Source organism: Phaethon aethereus, assembly GCF_964289735.1.
Source record: "Phaethon aethereus genome assembly, chromosome: 1".
NCBI lineage: Eukaryota > Metazoa > Chordata > Aves > Phaethontiformes > Phaethontidae > Phaethon > Phaethon aethereus.
In genome coordinates this window covers 241249-260965 of record NC_138575.1, presented here as the reverse complement: position 1 = coordinate 260965, position 19717 = coordinate 241249, and the positions used below count along the sequence as shown (strand labels likewise).

At 57.3% G+C, this 19717-nt stretch overlaps 1 protein-coding gene across 1 annotated transcript in view; it reads right to left on the bottom strand.

Moving 5' to 3' along the window:
- The window catches only part of SHANK3 (SH3 and multiple ankyrin repeat domains 3), a gene marked incomplete at both ends in the record, with an annotated part of 394260 nt that extends 375080 nt beyond the window's left edge, over positions 1-19180 (bottom strand). The window contains 3 exon segments of the mRNA XM_082010792.1: positions 12797-13111; positions 19133-19141; positions 19145-19180. Coding sequence (XP_081866918.1) covers positions 12797-13111; positions 19133-19141; positions 19145-19180 — 360 coding nt within the window.
- Positions 19181-19717: the final 537 nt, after the last annotated feature.

Here is a 19717-nt window from a genome sequence, read left to right as displayed (position 1 = left end):
TCACTCGCACTGGAGCCCAAAATGCCCTCTCTGCTCCGAAGAAGGAGTCCCCTTTCCCCACCCAGTCTCTATCAGGACTGTGAAACACGTGCAGAGCAGGACCTAGGCAGAGCTGACTGCCTTGCCCTGTTGATAAGCAGAGGGATGAATCCGCTACGCTAGCGCCCGCATGCATATTTACGTGGCTTTCTTTAAATTGTTTGAACAGTTTTATGCAAATAAATTGCATTTATTCAAAACAACTCATTAAATAATTCACCCACAACGTCCCAAAGGATGTTGCACAACACTTGGCAGCTCAACTTCCTAGTCCCCAAAATAATCAACCACAGCCACAGATCCAAGGCAGTGACCCACAGCTCTCCTGCTTCAGGCAAAAGCCTCCCTCCACACACATAAAAAAGCAAAGTGGATTGATTTAAGTCAAAATGATCACCAATTTTAACCATGATAAATCATCTGGCAGAAAATCTGGATATAAATAATCAAGTCTGATGTTGTTTTGCATTAGTAGTCCTTAGCTATTTTCCTAAAGAAAGGCTGCCTCGGATCAATTCATAACCATTACATTAGATTAGTTTGCAATTTAATATAGACTTTACAACCAAAAGTGCTTTTACCTAAGTAGATACACTGTAACTGTATGCATCTACTTAAGCAATTATAACGTTAAATATAAATTCATTTTTTCAGTTTTACCCAAATATTTTAGAAAAGAGTGAGTAGCATATTTCTTACTTAATAGAGGATGAGTAGGTTTTGACTTGTGATTTAAGTCAAAGTGGACCAAGATAAAAATTGGCATTAAAATATGTGCATTTAGGATGTTAAAACATTTTCCAGTACTAACAAGTTAAATACAACGACTCTAAACTACCTGTGCTGGATTCATACCAAATTGTAAGCAACCAAAATATTTCTTGCACCTACAAGCAACAGACATAAAAAGGGGCTGTTATCAATAGCTACTTATATTAACTGTTTCTTCATGGCCATCAAGATCTTAGAGCTAGTGAGTCTCGCTCTCTTGAAATTGCCTTTTAGGGCTGGAATGGAAAAGGAAAGCAAGTTCTTTGCAGCTTTCTCAGCCTCCACCTGGCTCCTCAGTTCTGGATCCGCTCACTCGCGAGCTGAGGGGGCTGCAAGGAAGGAAACATTCGCACTCGTTTAGGGTTAAAAGTTGGGTTCGTGTCGGAACTAGTTTCACACACTTAACCAAGGGATTCTTTGAGATCGCTCGTTTGATTTGCGCCCCATTGTCCTGTGGGTTGCGGCAGCCCAAGCCGGCACCGTGGGGCTGCCCCGTGAGTCCCTCCCGCCAGCTGCGCCAGCTCAGGGTCCTCCAGCTGAAGTCACTGGGGGGAAGATGAATCACTTCTAACGCAGCCCGTCCCCACGGTCCAGGGCACGACGCACCCGACGGACACGCTGCGGGCAGGAACCGGCAGCACTGCATGGGCGACAGCAAGGAGGGGCAGAGTGCCCTGGTCCCTCGCTGCCCCAGCCCCTTGAGGCAGCGGCGCAGCCTCTGACCCCCACACCAGACTTTGGGGATGTCAGCCCTGGACCCCCTGCCCAGACACCGCCCAGCAAGCCAAGCAAGCTGTGCCAGTCCCGGCTCTTGGCACGCAGCCCAGAGCTCGTGCCGGTCTTCGGTGGTCCCTGGGGGACGGGCAGCGCCGGACCCAGCAGAAAGCCCAGGGCTGCAGAGCCCGCCGGTGCAGCCCACCGCACACCGGAACACGGGACCAGCACTTTGCGTCTTGTGACCAGATGCGCGGACCCAGCCCGGCCCTCGCCGGGGCTCCTCCGAGCGCCTCGTGCCGCATCCCCCTCGGCCGGGCACAACTGTCCCATGGGCTCCAACACCTCAGGCAAAGCAGGGGTGGCCATGGGACCCCACGCTCTGCCCTGCTCCCCATGCAGGCTTCAGGCGTAAACTCCAGCGACCCGGGCCGACAGGTTTGGCATTAACTGTTAAACTGCGGTGCCTTTGCTGAGGAATGTGACCCATGCTAATGCCTGGCGTGCAAACGCTGGCTGCCATCTCTCTGCTCCTCATCTCCCTTCCTGCAAGGAGCAAACGGAGACGCTGCTGCAGACACGCTCCCCAGGGCTGGGCTCCTCGGCTCGCACCAGCTCTGCACCCGGACGCCGCGCCGGCCGGCTGCTGCGCTGCAGCTAACCCCAACCTCCTCAGCTGGGTATAAGGGACGCCGCATAAAATGCCACGGTTTGTTACGCTGAGGATCTCGGCCCTCTCTTCTACAGATCCTACCATCTGGATGCTGATAAAGTGCTCAAACATTTGCGTTTGGAAAACAGACACAAAAAAAGCTACAAAGGGACTTTAAAATATGTCATGCTCGGTGCCGCATCCAACGGCATACAGTAATGAAGCATGGGGCTGCACAGTGAATAAGAAAGACAAAAAAAAGCAGAACAGCTGCTTCATTCACTGAGCACTATTAATCTCATCTGAAAGAGGCCGTGTTCCTATGGAAAAACAATGTGCGATCTCAAAGCATGTGCATAAATGGTTTGATTTTCCCCTAAAAGGGGTGAAAAATCCAATACCACTATTGACAGGTAGAGGTTTTTACAGCAGCAGAAGGCAGATGCTTTGGCCAAGGATCAAAGTCTTCAGCACATTTAGGCCATTTTGGAGGTCTGTTCCTGACCTCCAGGATCTTCCCTTTGCAGCAATAAAGTTCTGCTGATTTTCTTTTTTTTTTTTTTTTTTTTTTGGCTTTTCACTGCTCACATAACTGAGGCAAAACAGAGCCTGGAAAAAAGGGATTTCAGGATCTACATGGTACTGGGAAACCAGCGAGAGGCGAAGCCTGGGCCAGCGGAGCGGCGCCTGCAGCCCCGGAGTGGAGGGCAGGTGCCACGGCCGGTGGCCACGCTCCTGCCTCTCGGGAAGCTGCCATGCCGACAGGACCACCGCGTGAGCCCCACTCTACTTGCCCCTCTCCTCTCTGTCGGGCTTCCTTCCCTCCTGGGCACAGAAGACAGCCGGCTGCACAAGCTGGCTTCAGCCTCCTCCTCCTCCTCCTGACGGAAAGCACAGCGAGCGGCGCTGCCGTGAGGCCTGGGGACACAGGGCCATGTCCTCCTCAGCCCTTGGGGAAAGGCCTTTGTGATAAAGCAAGGCTTTTCGTTCTCAAGTTAAAAACTACCTCAGAGAAGGTAAAATGCAAGAACATGAATTTGAGCTTTTTATTCCTGATTTGTGATAGCAGACAAGGACCTAAGTAGAGCACGGTGTGGGTGGGTGTATATTTAAATCGCGGGCTCCATTCGCGCCACCAGTGGCTCACAAGACATCCCTGGCGTCGCTCGGTGTGGACACCTGGAGTAAAGGTAGATGCCACCAGATCCATGGGCAGCCCCAGGGCAGCACGAGGGCTAGTGCCGGCTCCACGGGGGGCAGCAACGGGCAGTCACCGTTTCTGCCAGCGGCAACGTCTGTGGACGCCATTTGACACCCGATCCAGCTGAACGCAACCCAGAAGAGGAGAAAGGCCTGCGTTCCCCACGCAGGACGCACTTCACGGACACCTCAGGCTGCTGCTGCTGAGGGGGGCCCATCTCCTCCCCGGGCTCCACCAGTGCACACTGACCTGGCGCAGGGAGCTGCTGCAGGTTGAAGCTAACAGGGGAAAATGTCATTCTAACCTACAGCAGCTCCTCGATCTGGCCTTAACATGATTTAAAAGGCAAACAAAAAAAGAGTTGCCAGCACACAATGGAGAAGAAAAGCCCCTGGAAATCTCCAGGAGGAAGTCTGTACATCGCCATTCCTCTAGATCTTTCCAAGCTACTTCAATAATCTCCAGCTCTCTGACAGTTAGCAGCTTCCTAAGTACCACTCGTCTGCAAGAGGCTCTTATCTCACTACGTATACATTTTTTATGCGATGTGCTGAGCCATGATTCCGTGGCAAGTTTTCCCTGCTTCCAGTGGAAAAAGTAAATAGAAGACCTGAGCCTCACTGCTCCGCAGTTACAACCGTGGTGACAAACTGGCCATGTGGAGGGTGGCCAGTGCTGCCCACCGGCTGCTGCAGAAAGCATTTTCCCATGGGATATATCCCAGGTTTGGTCAGACACCTTGCAGGATTTCAGCGCCAGCACACACTGCAGACACAGAGGATGACTGCTGGAGGCAATTTTGCACTCTCCTAGGATTAATTCTGTATTGCCACCTTTTCCTACTACCAGGCCTCAAATGAGGTTGTGATTCGCTTCTAAAGCACTCCTGACGCAAGACTTTGGGAATAGGTTTTCAAACGTGTTTTAATGATACAGACCCACAATTCATAACTATTTCAGAGAAACAAACCTTAGCTTGGGCATGTTTCTGTCTCCTTAAAAAACAGACTATAATCTCATAAATCTTGTGGGTGTTTTGGATAATTTTATCCTGGGTCTCCACCACCCTCTCCCACAGAGCAATGCACAGCCAAAAGCTGAGCTGAAACGGCTCTTCCTGGAGGATAAGCGGCCACGGGCCAAACGCAGGAGCAGGCGGGCAACAGAGAAGCTCCACCAGCGTTAAGAAGGATCCTCAGGGCCTTGCCTCCTCTTTCCTTTGCTCAGGCTCACACTCTCTCCCTGTGCAAGGGCCAGCACCCATCTGCACCAGCAGCTCACACAGACCAGGGTTAAAGGAGGAGGGGAGGTCCCGCGGTTATCAAACTCCAAATAAATTGCTATCTTGGGAGTCGCTACAGAGCCCAGGCTGTCAAAACAAATCAATCCCCTGCCCTACAGCCATGGTACGGAATGGGTCTGTGGAGCGAAACGCTAGCATGGCACTGACAAGCAGGCGCGTGGAGCTCCACACTGGACACAGCTGCCACCAGCAACGAGCCCAGCTCCCGTGCCGATGCTCCACCAGCACAGCTGAATGGGGTGCGGGAAGGTAGCCCGAGGCTCGCACTGGGACCAGTGAAACGCTCAGGCTCCCTGCACCGTGCTACCGGCATGCCAGACCCTGGGTTGCAGCCCCGGTCTCCCACAGGAGTCTGCTCAGCCCGGTTTGGTCATGGCACACCGCTCACCCCTGCCCACCCACTCTGTTTTGCACAGCCCATCGAGCAGGGTTACTCCCCAAATTCAGCCGCGCAGCACACTGACACATGCCAGGACAGCCGGGAGCAGCAGGGGTTTCCCAGCAAGTGCCAGATCCTGCAGGAGATGATCCCTGGCGCCAGAGAGGAGAGCGACACTTGCCAGCAGCGCTGTCTGCAGGCACGGAGCACGCTGGCTCTGCCCCCTCGTGAGTTCAAGCACCATGCAGCCCGTAATTACACCAACACACACCGCTGCTCAAAGACTACACCGCCGACCAGTCGGTTTTTCCTCCTCCTTTGATACAACAGCAGCCTCTCATGTTTTTCTGTGCAGCAGTGGCTGATGGTGAGGAGGGATTCTGTGCAACTGAGTGGTACCCCCGTGTTGATTCTTATCAGCATATAGTGTGCATAGGGCAGATCTACACCCAAAGTCTGCATGTTAACTCCATCAGCCCCAGTGCAAGAGGCGCCTGCGGGGAGCCAGGATGCCCAGAGCGCAGTGCTGCCCCAAGCATCTACCGCTACGGCCCCAGGAAGCCTCTCCTGCTCTGCCAACACCTGAAGCCATCCCAGGAGCGACATGGATTTGGGACAGCAATTTATATAAAGCATACATGCCAGCAGAGTTTCACTACGATTTTTACTATTGAATTTTTAACCCACAACAAATGTGAAGAACAGTTTCCTTCATCCTTTTTGTACCAATTGCTTCCATGAGCTCAGCATTTCTGTCTGCTGAGATGTCCGCAGTCAGCACCCATGTTACTTAGCACGTGGCACCTGCACAGCCGTGCAGAATAAAGCTCTCTGTGGCTGCAGGAAAGCAGCCAGTGTGCGGGACTGCACCTTGTCCAGGCAGCCAGAGCGGGCTGCGGGCAGGTCTGCTGCCATGCCTGCCAGCGCAGAGCTGCAGTGGCCCTCCCAGCCGCTTCACACGGCGGCCGAGCGTCTGCAGCTACCAAGCTGGCACGAAGTGACTGCACCTCTTCACATACTTTTCATAACTAAAGTCCATGCCGTGTTGTGGGCAATCACTGGGGGACAGCGCACACAGCAGCAGGGCAAGAGGCTTTGGCACTCCCTGGCTCAGAAAAGATGTGTCTACTGGCAGTTCCTACATCCCCATCTTTTCTCTGCTGTTCAGAAACAGTGCAGCAGGTAGCATGTTTTATAGAAAGGGCCTTTTATTTATATTTACAGACACACCAACACTCCTTTGTGAACCGCCTGGTCAGAACCAGCATCCCTTGTCACACAGCCCCTCTGCAGCACCCAGAGCCACGTCAGCAGAGGTACCACAGCCCCCTCCCCACCGGCCCTGCGCTGACCAAGTCACACCTGCCCCGCAGCGAAGTGGCACTCAGTCCCCACGCCTCCATCGCCAGTGGGCAGCTTGCCTGGCCACGGCTCGTGATCACCGCACCCCTTCTTCACCAGGCTGCAGAGACACAGCATGGGTACTGCTTGCAGTATGGACTGCAGCCGTGCTTATGGGCTTGAGGCACAGCGAATTCAAACCCAAAATGAATGGCACTCCACACCGCTTCTTAGCAGCCTGCCTCCCCACCATCAGTCCTCGCTAAGCAGAAGTTCAGGAAAACTTTGCCTATCATCCCTTTTATAATAGGAAAATTTATTTCTTCGTTTCCCTTGGCTTAACAGAAAAATCAATGCTTTGTGCCCTGGTTTTCAGGCTCTTCTTTCATTTGCATTAAGGAGATAACAAGCCAGAAAATGTTAACCCGAAGTATCAGGTGACTGAGAAGAGGGATGAGGGCAGAGCCTCTCCTGCAGCCAGAGGGGGAAATGAGCAACTCCATCCCGCAGCAAAGAGAGGCCCTGGCCTCGGCGGGGACCTCAAACAGCCTCTCACAACTGGAACTGGGTGGCCGCACACCTCCGAGGCTGTGCGACATTTCCTCACCAGTCCCCGCCGTGCTGCCAAAGCCCTGCGTGGGGGCAGAGCCTTCCTGAGGGACGGGGGCCAGCAGAGGAAAGACGTGTCAGGGCCTGCTGCCCAGACACCATGGGACATCACCCTTCCATAGGATGTGAATCCTTCAGCATCACCCGGGCTTTCCTGGCTGTGACACAGCTAACGGGTCGTGCTTCAGCATGATCCCCTTTGCAAATCCACCGTACCAACCGTGATCCCGCCAGCTTGAGAACCAGCAACCTGGGCCGAAACCGCCGAGGCTGTCACCACAGGGCTGCACGCAAACAGATGCCACAAGAGATGGCGGCTCCCTCTCAGCACTGCCTGCTCTGCTGGTGCTGAGGAGCAGAGCCCGCGTTCCTGGCATCACCAAGCAGCTGTGCTCACACACCTCCCATAGACGGATGGTCCCTCCAGCCGGCATACTCGTGCGCCCGGCTTCCTTGCACAACCCAGACTCTCCCGAATGGCACCATCACAAGAAACCCATCCACAGCTCCGTGCCTCTCCAACACAAACAGCTTTCTGTTTCTCATCCCGAATTAGCATCTGCCCCTCAAAGCATCTCTTTGCTCTCAATATCACTCTTCCTCTCCACTACAGCACAAATTGTCCTTCCTCTTCCTGCTGGGCCACCAACATGACCTGCCCTGACTTCACCTTAGGGCTACCACCTGCCTCTCCACATCTCATGTGTCTGCGCAGAGTAGGAAACGTGTCCTGTTCCTCCTGTGCTCCAGGTTCCATTTCTCAAGCTGTTTGTACAGGTGTAGGGCAGCTTAGCCTCTCTTCCCTGAGCTCAGAGTTGCCCAGGTTGCTCAGACTATTTAAGCTGAAAGTGCTGGCCCATCATTAGGATGTAAACAGCGCTGTGCCTGAAGAGACTGCCTTTTCAGAGACAAGGTCCCAGCCTGGGGTGGACATTTGCTCCTACCAATGGAAACCACTAACAGTGAATTCGAAGGCTTTCAGCTGAATAACGACCATGATGGAGAGTTGCGACGACGGAACCTAAAAGAGGCTTGGATACAACTCTAAGAGACCTGGGAAAGTTAACTTGAAACGTCAGCTGCTTCACAGTCTAAAAACCCACCTGAAGGCTCCAACCCTGACAGAACTTGAATAAACTGAACTTTGCCCGACTGACTGATCGCCTGATCTCCGCAGCTAATGGAGTCTGACTTGTTACTGCAAAGCTACCTGTCCAGCCTGTGCCTGAAGATCCCAAAAGAGACAATCCCCATCTTCAAGCAGAGCTTGCTATAGCAAAGCCCATGGCACATCAGCCATGTGCTGCAGCCGACCTAGAGCCCCAGAGGCGCCCATGGGAGGAGGGTAGGGGGTCACTTCAGACTGTGCAAGGGCTGGAAATCAGTAAAACCCCTTTGGCACACCAACCCCTTGCCAGCACCACACAGTCCTGTGGAGGCCAGCAATCCCTCTTGGAGTCCCATCCCTTCTCCTTATGTTTGTGCTCTTTCTAGAGCAAGCAGTGAAGAAAGCCTCTTCTCTTGGATGATCCCTGATGCATGTGCCCCATCACTCAGAGCAGCTCAACCTCTGGATGGGTCCAGGAAGGAGACGCAGAGTCAGGTGAGAGGAGGTGAGGACTGGTCCCATTACAAGGCAGACAACTGACTGCCTCTTGCAGGTGCCGTCAGGGTCCTGTGCCTTACCCCTGCCTACCAGGCACCCTTCCCTTTCCTCAGCCTGCCTGAGTCCCAGTCTGCACCCACAGCTTGTGGAACCCCTCCCGGGGTGCAGGCACTAACCCTGGCCAGGAGCAAGAGCCCTACACAGACCCACAGATTGGCCAAAGTGTCAGCCTCCCTGCTGGTCCACCACCGCAGCAAAGCCAGACAAGCGCAGCAGCAAAGGCAGGCGAAGAACACCTCCAGGCAGATGCCTGTGCCTCAGGCGAACAACAGCTCGACAGCAGCTCCTCTGAAATGCAAAGGTCTATCCCAGCCCAGGGAAAAGGGTCTGAGCAGCAAGAGACCATACCAGGAGAGGGGTACCCACCTGGTCTGAGAGTGTGCCACAGCCCTGCTGAGCCACAGCAGCCCTGGGAAGGAGAGCCGGGCTCTGGTCAGAGAGGTGCCAGCACAACACCCACTAACTGCAGGGAGGAGCAGGACCCATATGGGCCAGGAGCTGGAGCAGGGAAGAAGTCTAGGATCTTTGCTGCTCTCCAGCTGGCTGAGGCCAAGGACCCCATGCCCTGTAAGAGGGAGGGGGAGGCAGGGAACACACACAGCTCTAGAGCATCTGTCCTGTGAGCTTCTCCAAACCAGAGCAAACACCCTCCAACACATCCCAGAGTGCCTCATGGAGGAGACGGGAGTGCGGCAGCAAGCGCAAGGGTGGCAGATGGAATATGCTCAACTGTTCATCTTCCCCTTGTCCCCTTTCACACTGGTCAGGTACCCAACTGCTTGGATGTCACCTTGCAGACAGGCACGAAGCCTGTCTGCTCAAGGCATGAGGAATGAGCACTGTGAGTGCCCAGATCAGAGAGCTGATGCATGGGGATGATGCACAGGAGCCTAGGGAAGTTCAGGGCCAGTCACAGGACACTATATAGCATTTAGGGATGCATACCGTAAAGCCAGCTGGGTTTTTCCTGCCTCCCTTTATTTCAGTGAAGGCACCTGAGCTAGCACAGGAGTTTGCAAAACAGGCAGTTTCTACTGGGGAAGTCAGCCCCCACCTGAGCTATAAATCCAATAGCCCTCTGCAGGCACTGCCTTGGTGGGAAAGAAAGGGATGCCCCTGACACCAGCCTGACCGTGGCTGCAGGCTGGTGACAGCACGGGAGTGCTGTGCAGGCAGCAGCACAGGGTGTCTAGATCCCCTCAACCAGTCCATGGGAAAGCAGAGGGTCTGACAGAGCAGCCTTCGCACCGTCCTGCCTTCCACAGCTCCCCAGGGCAAACTGCTCTTGAAGGGAGCATGCACCCAAATCTGCTTTCATCCTACCTCTCTCTGCCCCGGGAAGCAGGTGCCACAGCACAGCCTCCAACTCCCAGCTGCATCCCATGAAATCCAGAGCGTGCTGCCCTGTGGGACGTGCAGCAGGGCCAGGGCTGGTGAGGCAGCCCTGACCCTCCACGAGCGCCATGCACGACCTGTGAGCTCCCGCTACTCGGACTGCAAAGCCAGAATCCTGAGCTGCGACTGCAGTGAATTCCTCTGCACCTCAGCCAGGCTCGCGGTGCGCAGGCTGCGCTTGCCAGGATGCGAGCGCTGTGGTGCTCTTATCTGCACCCGCCAGCTCTGCCCCACATCCCCAGCACTCCACACAGCACCTCTGCCAGCACCCGAAGCACTGCCTCGCTCGGCCCTCGTGGGGAGCAACACGCCCAGCCCCAGGCTGCCTGCGGATATTCCCAGGGGCTCCTATGCTGCTGGCTCCCACCCCCAGCCCACAGAGCCTGCACCAGAAACATTTCCACTCTTCAGCTCTCTGATATGCATCTGCCCCTTGGGGGAGATCTGGGAGGGAAATTCCTACTTTATACATGCAAAGATGCTCTGCTTTGCATGAAGCGCCTCATTCCCTCCACTGCCTCGGGTGATCTTCTGATCTTCGGTCTGGCAAGGCTGAGCTGCTCCACTCTGACTCTGCGACTATCCTCTGGCTGCAGTGGAGGACTTTTAAGGAGGAAGGGGGTGCAGGGCTACAACACACCATCACACTGACTCCAGCATTGCTGCTTCCTCCAATGCCCACACACACTCCCAAAACAAACTAAGACAGGGAAGGGAGGTGAGGAGCAGTGCCCAAGGAACAGCAAAGCACAGCGGTGGATGCCATGGCAATGTGCAGAGCAAGGACCCTCACTGACCGTCCTTGTACCTTGCCCTGTGCTGCATCACGCAACAGGATCTGGGGTCAGGGCTGGAGTAGGACGAGACATGGGTCTGTGCATCAGCTCAGGGATGGGTGTGCACAGGGATAACGGAGGAGGAGCTGCTGTGCTGGGGCTAATACAGCAGTGAAGGGAAAGAGCAGACACCATGTCCCCGAGAGCCTTGCTCACACCCCAGCAAGGGCTGTGGTGGGAGCAAGCGGGTGTAAAGCCCTTCCTGCAGCACAAGGTCAGTCCTCGCTAGAGCAGAGCGTCTGTCCGATTCTTCGACAGCAAAGGCAGCACTGCCTTGCCTGCTGCTGCTGCTCCCCAGCGCTTGGCAGCTGTGCCTGCAGAGCTGTGCCTGCGAGCATGCCAACACCTCAGCCCCAAGTGCTTGGCCCTCAGCCCCCACTGTCCTCTATCAAGCTCTGTGCCCCAGCCCTCTGTCACTGAGCAGGACCACCACGCCAGTCTCCAAAAGGGAACTCTTTTTCCCCACCGAAGGGGGGAGCTCTCACTTCCCTTAGTCCCCTCCACCCCCAGCAATGCTCTGCTCCCCCCAAAATCTCTCTGTCTTCGTCTCCCCCTACGCCTCATCCCCAAGGGGCACCCCCTCTGCTGCCCGCAATGCCTCATCCCGGAGCACCAGCTCCCTGTGCCCACCCATTCCCACGCAAGTCACTGCTCCCAGCTCTCCACCTCTAACGAGCACTCTTCATTAGGGCCACAGTTACCGCAGCCCTTCAGTAAACTTCTCCCCTACACTGACTCAGCTCAGTTTCCAAGTGCTTGCCTCCCCAAGCACCCAATATCCCAGGTGACTTGCAGCACTGCCCCAGTCTGTAGTGGCCACCCCACAATCCCCATGGGTTGCTGGGCCCTGCCAGACACCCGCTGTACCCAGGGGTAACCACCCGCCATGCCACCCTCTGCGCCTCTGTGTCACTCGTGCTGCCCCACGTCACAGCTGCCCCGCTGACATGCCGTGATGCCCGTGTCCTCCTGTGTCACCCCTCGGCTCCCAGCAGGTCACACCTGCATGTCCCGCCTGTGCCGCCAGCACCGTGGCTGGGCACACCGCGCCCGCTGGACGGCCCCGCAGTCAGCGCTGCGCCCAGCGGACACGCACCCTGCTGCACTGCACCCGGGCCCGACACCTCGATCCTGCTGCAGTCACATCAGCGTCCATGCATAGCCCACGCACACCCACACCCGGCCCGGCGCAGCCCTGCTGCCCGCACACCCTGCCCAGCCTTGCCTGCCCACGCCGCCAGCAAGCAGGCGGCCGTCCGTTCCCAGCGCTGCAGCTCCGTGCTCCCGCAGACCGGCCCAGCCCGTCTGGTGCCGGAGCCTGTGCTGGAGCAGTGCTGGTACTGGTACCATGGCAGTGCTGGAGCCTCCTGAGCTGCGCCCGCTCCCGACACACAGCCCCACTGTCCCTCGCGCTCGGGGCAGGCAGCGGAGCGCAGCCGGGTCCCGCGCCGGTGCGGGCCCCCGGCGGCGGGAGCGGCCCTTGGCTGCGGCCGCACCGGGGGCCCCGAAGAGCCCCGGCCGGACTGTGTCCCGGAAAGGCAGCGCTGCAGCGAGGGCTGCCCAGTCCGCTCCGCCCGCGTCCCCGCCAGGCTCTGCGGGGAAAAGAGGAGCGGGGATAGCGGGGAGCGGGGACAGCGGGGAGCGGGGACAGCGGGGAGCGGGGACAGCGGGGAGCGGGGCAGCGGGGAGCCGGGGCAATGGGGAGCCGGGGCAACGGGGAGCTGGGGCAGCGGAGCAGCGGAGGGGCGTCCTACCGGGCCCGTGGCCGGACGCCCCCCAGCCCGCGGCGGTGCGAAGTTTGCCGGGCGGTGCGGGGGCGGCAGCTGTCGTGGAGCGGGGCCGGGGCCGGGGCCGGTCGGGACGCGGGCCGGGGCCGGGGCGGGCACTCACCGTCTGCTGGAGGTCGGGGATGCCGATGCGGACGACGATGGCGCCGGGCGCCGGCTCCTCCATGCGCGTCGGGGCCGCCAGCTTGGGGGAGCGGGGCCCGCCGGCGCCCCGAGCCGGGTCGAGCCGCGTCTCCTCCCGCAGGCCGGCGCCCGGCTCCCCGGCGGCGGCGGCGCGGGGCTGTCGCTCCGGCGGCGGCTCTGGCGGCGGCGACTCCGGGCTCTCATGTTTGCTGCCGGCGGGGCTCAGAGGCATGCTCCGTGCGGCGCAGCGGGGCGGCCGGCACCGGGGGCCGCGCTCACAGCCCGCCCGGGGGCCCTGCGGGGTGAGGAAAGGCAGTGAGCGCGGCCATCGCGACCCGCGGGGGCACCTCGGCTGGGACCCCGTGGGGGGACCCCGGCAGGGACCATCGCCCGGCAGGGGCCCGGCAGAGGACACCCACACTCCACCCAGGCCACCCCCACAGGGACTTCGTACAGGAGCCCTGACTGCCCCACACGGAGATCCCCATCTCGGGGCCCTCACCCAGGAACCCCCAACCAACCATGCAGGAATCTCGCTGAGGCTCCCCTACAGGGCAGGGACCTTGTGGGGACAACCCCCGCACAGGGATCCTTGTGTTGAGGGCCTTGCAGAGGACCACCCCCACCCTACATGGGAATCACCATGTCAGGGACCTCACTGAGAAGCCCCACATCATGCAGGGATCCCTACAAGGGCCACCCTGTCCACCACAAGGGCCAACTGCATCCCCTTCCTGGCTCCCACAGTGGGCACAGCCCCCACTGCAGTGACTCCCACCAGCCACCCATAAGGGACCCTTCCCCATCCTGGCAGCAAAACATGGACCTGCCCTAGGCTTACCCCATCCCAGGCACATGGACACCCAGAGCCTCTGCTCACCCAGGGAGGGCTCAGAGCACAGTGCACGTACCAGAGCCAGCACAGAGGGTCTGGACACAGCATCCTGGGGCAGAGGACAGGTTGTCCCAGCTTCTGGGGCCTGCTCTGCTCCTTTGATCAACTGTCCTCTCCACAGCACTTCATCCAAGTAGCCCTGGCCCCCATCTGCACCAGTGTAACTGGAGGGGCTGCGTGGCTCCTTCCCCATCATCCCCCCAGGGGGACTCATGAGGGAAGCTGGACATCAGCAGGACAAGCAGGTGCGACACAAGGGGGATCAGCATCCTGCCTGTCTCTGGGTTTTACAGGGAAAGGTGTTGGTTCTGGCCCTGAAAAATGTTCACCCTGCAGTTGCTGGAGTGCTGCCCACTGTGAGGTCTCCGATACCCCTGCTTGAGCACCCAGTGACCACCCAGTACATGTCTGTCCACACCTACAAAAGCCAGACTAGCCCCTGGGCTGCAGGCTCCAGCAGCACCTCTACCAGCCCATCACACGAGGAGCTGGGGCTGTCTGCCAGGGGTTTCCCAAACTGGCTTGTACTTGGACAACAGGATGCAGTGGTGCCCTTGTGCCAAAGTTTTGTGAGTGGGAGGATGGCTGACCTGGGTTTCCACCTCAGAGACCTGTCTCAGTCAGAGAAGCCATGTGTGCACACACCGGAGTGGTGGCAGGTGCAGCTACTGTTAGCTCCAGCATAGAGCAGAGACACAAGCAGCGGCCACCACAGGCTGCTATTTCTGGCAGTCCCCCCACCACTGAGGGCTAATTAAAGCCAGGAGGACCCTGCCTGCCCAGCAGGTCAAGCCCTTGCTCCCAGGCAGGGACAGGCCAGCAACTGCCCTGCCAAGAACAGATGGGATGCTGGGCAGAGCCCTGCAGGACTGTGGATGGGACTGTGCCCGGTCCATCACTGGCTGGGATTCAAGGCTTTAATCTATGTGACAATCCTCAAACAGAAATAGCCCCCAAACCACTGAGAGCTGGAGAGATTTACGGTATGGCCTGGATCTGTCCAGGAAATGACTAATGGCTCTTCCTTCAGCCCTCCCACCCTGAGGCCGAGGGACTGCACAAGACAGACATCAGCGAGAACTTGACTCTGCCAGGGCAGCTGGCCCCAAGCAACTCTCCCAGCTGGAGCAGTATCTGCTGCAAATGCCTTGCACCGGCAGAACAGGCGAGATAGGTGGAGGAGGCTGCATCCATAGACCTGGAAGTTCAGGGTCCCGGAGGAGTCTAACGGGTACTGGAGCACGAGCACTGCAACTCCGTGGCACTAGCCTCAGAACAGAAATGATGGCTTGATCATGACAAACAATGAGATCAGCCCGGGAGCAACCGGCTGCTCTCTGGGCTCCTCCTTTCCTCCCATACACACCGACACCCCTGCGCTGGAGAGCCACAGGTCCTGTCTTCACAGATGCAAGGACCAGGAAGCCTCAGGCCGCCCCTGCACTCTGGACTCCTGTCGCCCATGGTCTCCCAGTGCCGCCCTGGCATGGGTCAAGCCTTTGTGTGCTTGGACTGGAGGACACAATGCCATGACAGGTTCAGTCATCCCCAACCAGTCCCTTTTTAAGGTATGAGAAAAGATTCTTGCCCAGCCGCAAAGCAAGCGAAAACCGTGTCTTTCCAGGGTGCCTGTCCCACAGCAGCTCTCCTGCTGTGTCTCCCCAGCAGCTGAGAACAGCTCTCTAGCAGGGCACTGGGGTGAGAGGAGACACGATCGGTGGCATTGGAAAGCCTCCTGCTCCACACAGCACACAGCATATCCCATCTGGCATCTGTCCAGACCCCAGGCAGAGGCATATCAGAACTGCAGCTCCACAGAGCACGTGCTGGGGCTGAGCACCTCGCAGGTCTCAGGGAAAGAATGCAGGCTTTGAAGTAGACCAGGCCACCTGGCAAAAGTGAGGGCTGCAGGGAATAGGCTGGGCTCTGTGGCTTTGGGTCAGGGGCACCACATGGGGCTGCTGAGGGGAAGAAGTCGATGAAGTGACCATGGCCTAGCTCCCACCCGCTGCCTGCCTTCCTCTGACACACCGCCACACAGGGAATTAAGTGAGAGCAACGCCACAATGGTCCCTTCATGTTGCCTCATCCAGCACAGCTTCAGCCACCCCCAGATACCACCCTGTGGCAACAAACCCAGCAGGCCAGGATCTACCCCCTAAATGAGTCCTGCAACTGGGGTGTCCCAGCAGGCAGGGGTGGCTCCGGCTCATGGCCTCCCAGGGGCAAACGTCCCTCTGCCCAGCCTGGCAGTGGCACCCATCTGGGCCTGTGCCTGCGGTCCGCAGGCTGTAGTTCTGTTCAACTATTGCCGTTCATTGATTTTATTTCTTTCCTTTTTTTCCCCTGTCTTGTTATTTCACTAGGGGGAGAAATTAAATGCTCCAGATGGCAATTGTCAGGATTATTCTTGCTTTTTTTTCCCCAGTCTTCTGGTACCTCATTAGTTCCCAATAATGTTTAAGACACAACTGTGAATGGTTGGAAAAACGCACTGGCCACCCCCACTCCCGAACTCCATTACAGACTTGCAGAGTCATTCGCATTCATTTTCTCTTATTAAATCAACTTCTCTGCTGAGGAAAAAAATCATTTATACTGAAAAAAGATACAAGTTGAGTATCTTAGAAATTATAATCCAATGAGTCTTATTCTAACACCAGGAAAAACAGAAGAAAAAATCATCAAAGAGAGTTGTAAAATCTTTCAAGAAGATTTTATAGTGACAGGAACAAATCAGTAATGCTTCCATCAAAGAAAGTCAAGCCTCACTAGTCTAGCAGAGCTCCCTGCACATGCCACCAGGAGCACCTGGATTTCCAAATACTCTTTGCAATAGCTCTCACAAGAGGTTGTAAAATCTACCCACCTTTACCTCCTCCACCGTGAGAGACAGGGTTCCCTGATGGCCTGCCCCACCCTCCACCATTCCAGGCGTTACAGAGTCTAAGCCACCTTCCCTGCCGTCTCTCACAAGCTCCCCCACCAAGGGCAGCCGTGCCATGGGGATCATCCCACGCTACGCTGCTGAACCCTGCTCTGGCATCTTCAGAGCTCTCCATCGGGGCTCCAGGTCCCCCCTGGGTTAGAGCTAATGCAGAACCCTGGCTGTCACTTGGTGCATCACTGAATTACTCTTCCTCTGGAGAGAAGGCATCTGGCTGGGAGAATCCTGGGAAATGTGCAGTGCTAGCACTGCAGTGGTGAGACCTAGAGAGGTACAGCAGGTAAGATCTGAAGATGACAAGCAGCCCCAGGGCATGATAAGAGCAGGAAGAAGAAACCAAGGCACTCTGCAGCAGACGTGCCAGCTGGAACTGCTCCTGAGACAGGGGAAGCTGGCACCTCCACAGGGAGGAGGGAAGGTGCTGCCACCCTGTCCAGTGGCAGGGTGTAGAGCGGGTAGCTGCAGCCAAAGGCAGCCCAGAGAGGGGTGCAAAGACCTGCGGCTGTTGTCAGCACTGGCACCAGGTCCTGCAGCCTGGCGTGAGAGCCCAGCACCAGGCTGTGGGAGGGTGGGTGGTTGCTCTTTGCATCGTCAGGGACAGGGCTGCTGACTCCCCAGGTGCCACATCTGAAATCCTCTTACCAAACTCCTTCCTCCAGGTATCCTCTCACTCTCTCTCCTCTTCCTGGAAAGTGTTTCAGACCCTTCTTTGCTGTGATGGTTAGAAATGGCCCAATTTCTAGCCCACGCATTCACGGCTAGTTTACCCTACTCTTGCGTCAGCATTGTCTGTTAGCCTGTGCAGCTCTTCTCCCCTCCTTTGTTTATGTATTTATATACGTATCACAGGCAGCAATTAGATCCACACTCAGACTTCACTTTGCAGGCTAAACAAGCACCACTTATGTGGTCTCCTCTTGCATGGCAGACCCTTTCCCCCAGGGACACACTTGGAAGGACTGACAGACTCAGGAGGGGCCCTGGTCACAGCAACTAGTTGCAGGTTGAATTCATACTTAGGTACACAAAATAACGCACTTCCAAAGGAGTCCTGCACACAGCTTGTGCCTTTCCAGGCTTCAAAACCCTTGTCATCCAAAGTGCGCACCACAGGCAGCAGTCCCATGGATGCTAACAGTCTACTAGGGAGCACTGGAAACAAAACAAGGATAATAGCAGCTAACACCCCAACAGCAACAGTGACAATCCTTCCAGAATCAAGGGAGATCTTACAAGTTTCAGCACGGGGTCAAAGCAGAGCTGCACACCTTCTGCATCTTCCTATGCAGGGGTTGTTGGCCACCCAGGCATGGTGCCCACAAACACCTGAATCGGTTAACCTGCACCCAGACACACTGTCCTGCAGAAACCTCCAAGCACCAGTTTGGTGCTTTCTACAGCAAGCAATCCAGCCTGCCTGGGACTGGCAGTTTTCCCTGGCTGAATTAGGGGTAAATTCCTTCCCCTTTACAGCGCCTGCTTTCCTACTGTGTACTGCCTCGGGCTTCACCTCTCCACTCACATGCCCAGTCACTCTGTGACTCTCAAAAGGCCTGGCCCTTTGAGGAAGAGGGTCTCCTGAGACATGCAAGCACAGGAGCATTTGGCTCACCACATCCCCAGGTGCGCTTGCACAGCAAGGGCTGGCACTTCAGGCACGGTACAGGAGGCTGCAGGCAGCTGCTCTCCAGCGCAAGTGCTGCTATCCTGGGAGAGATGGCAGGTAGCAGCAGCTAGCGCAGCACCGACTTGGTGGGGACCATGTACTTGGGTCATGCTGATGTGTGGGAGAAGCACACACCCCCCAGCTCTCCCCCACGGCCACACACCGGCAGGGCACAAGCTGCAACAGGTCCCTGCGCTCCAGGGCTCCTCGCACCGCACGAGGGTTGTGGGTGGGCACAGCAGTGTCACAAGCGGGGGGCAAGGGGAGAGTCAGCATCCTGCTGCGGTGTCCCTGCCAGGGTGGGTGCGGAGGGCAGCACACTGGGCTGTCACTACTGGGATGACTGGGAATGGGCCCTGTACACTAGGCCTGTCACAGTTGCAGCAGGAAGAGCTGTTGGGGATCTGCCTTTGCTTCACTGCTTGTGAAAGGACCGACTAGGACAGACTTCACCTGACTTACTCCAGATCAGCACCCAGGCAGCCGCACCAAGGACAGGGCAGCACGTCCACCCGCCTGCACCAGCACCAACCCTGCCCTGTCAGACCTTGCAGACACGGCCGCGGAGCCCCAGGCAATGCTTCCCCCCCCAGAGACTGGAGCCTGATGCCTGCTCCAGCAGCTCCCACAGTACTCCAGGCTCCACTCCTGTGACGGCACCAAGCCTGGCCTCGGCTCTGCTTGCAGGTGCTGTGCAAGCTCCTCATCACCCCGAGTCCTCCCAGGACAGGGGAGCCCTGGGTCATGTTAACAGCCCTGCCCGGAGCCCCCAGCCCTCCCGCACCACTGCAGAGAGTCAAGCCCTCACCTCAAAGGATCAGGGAGCGTCCGCTTTCGCTTGGCTCGCAATGCCCATGGGAGAAGCAGAGTCGTCCTCTCGCACAGGCCAGACGTTACTGATTTACCAGGGGCGGCTGCAGCTGCAGCTGGAATGCACGGTCGATTGTTGCAGGCACTGTGGAAAGCACGGTGGCCTCTGCAGGGGGGACGGGGCACAGGAGGGACTGTGCTACTCTGCCCGCACTGCGGGGTCTGAGCTCGGTGCCCTGCGCAGGGTGTCAGGAGTCTGTGGCTCCCACGGGCCAACTTCCCACTGACCCAGGGCTGGTCCTCAGCATCCTGCCAGCTCGGTTGCATGGGGCTGCCAGGCAGGGCCCTGCCCAGAGCTAGGGCTCCGCGATGTCGGAGCTGTTCTCATTGCTTATCTGGCGCAAGCAGGTCAGCCGGCCCTGCTGTTTACCATGGCTCCATCCCAGCCCCACGTGACAGGTAGCACGAAGCAGTCTGTACCAGCCCAACCTTGTTCTTTGCCACTGCTGCCCATGTCCTCCAGAACTGACCCATGCAGGCAGGGGCAGGCACAGGACTGCGCTTACTGTGGCCCCAGACTGAG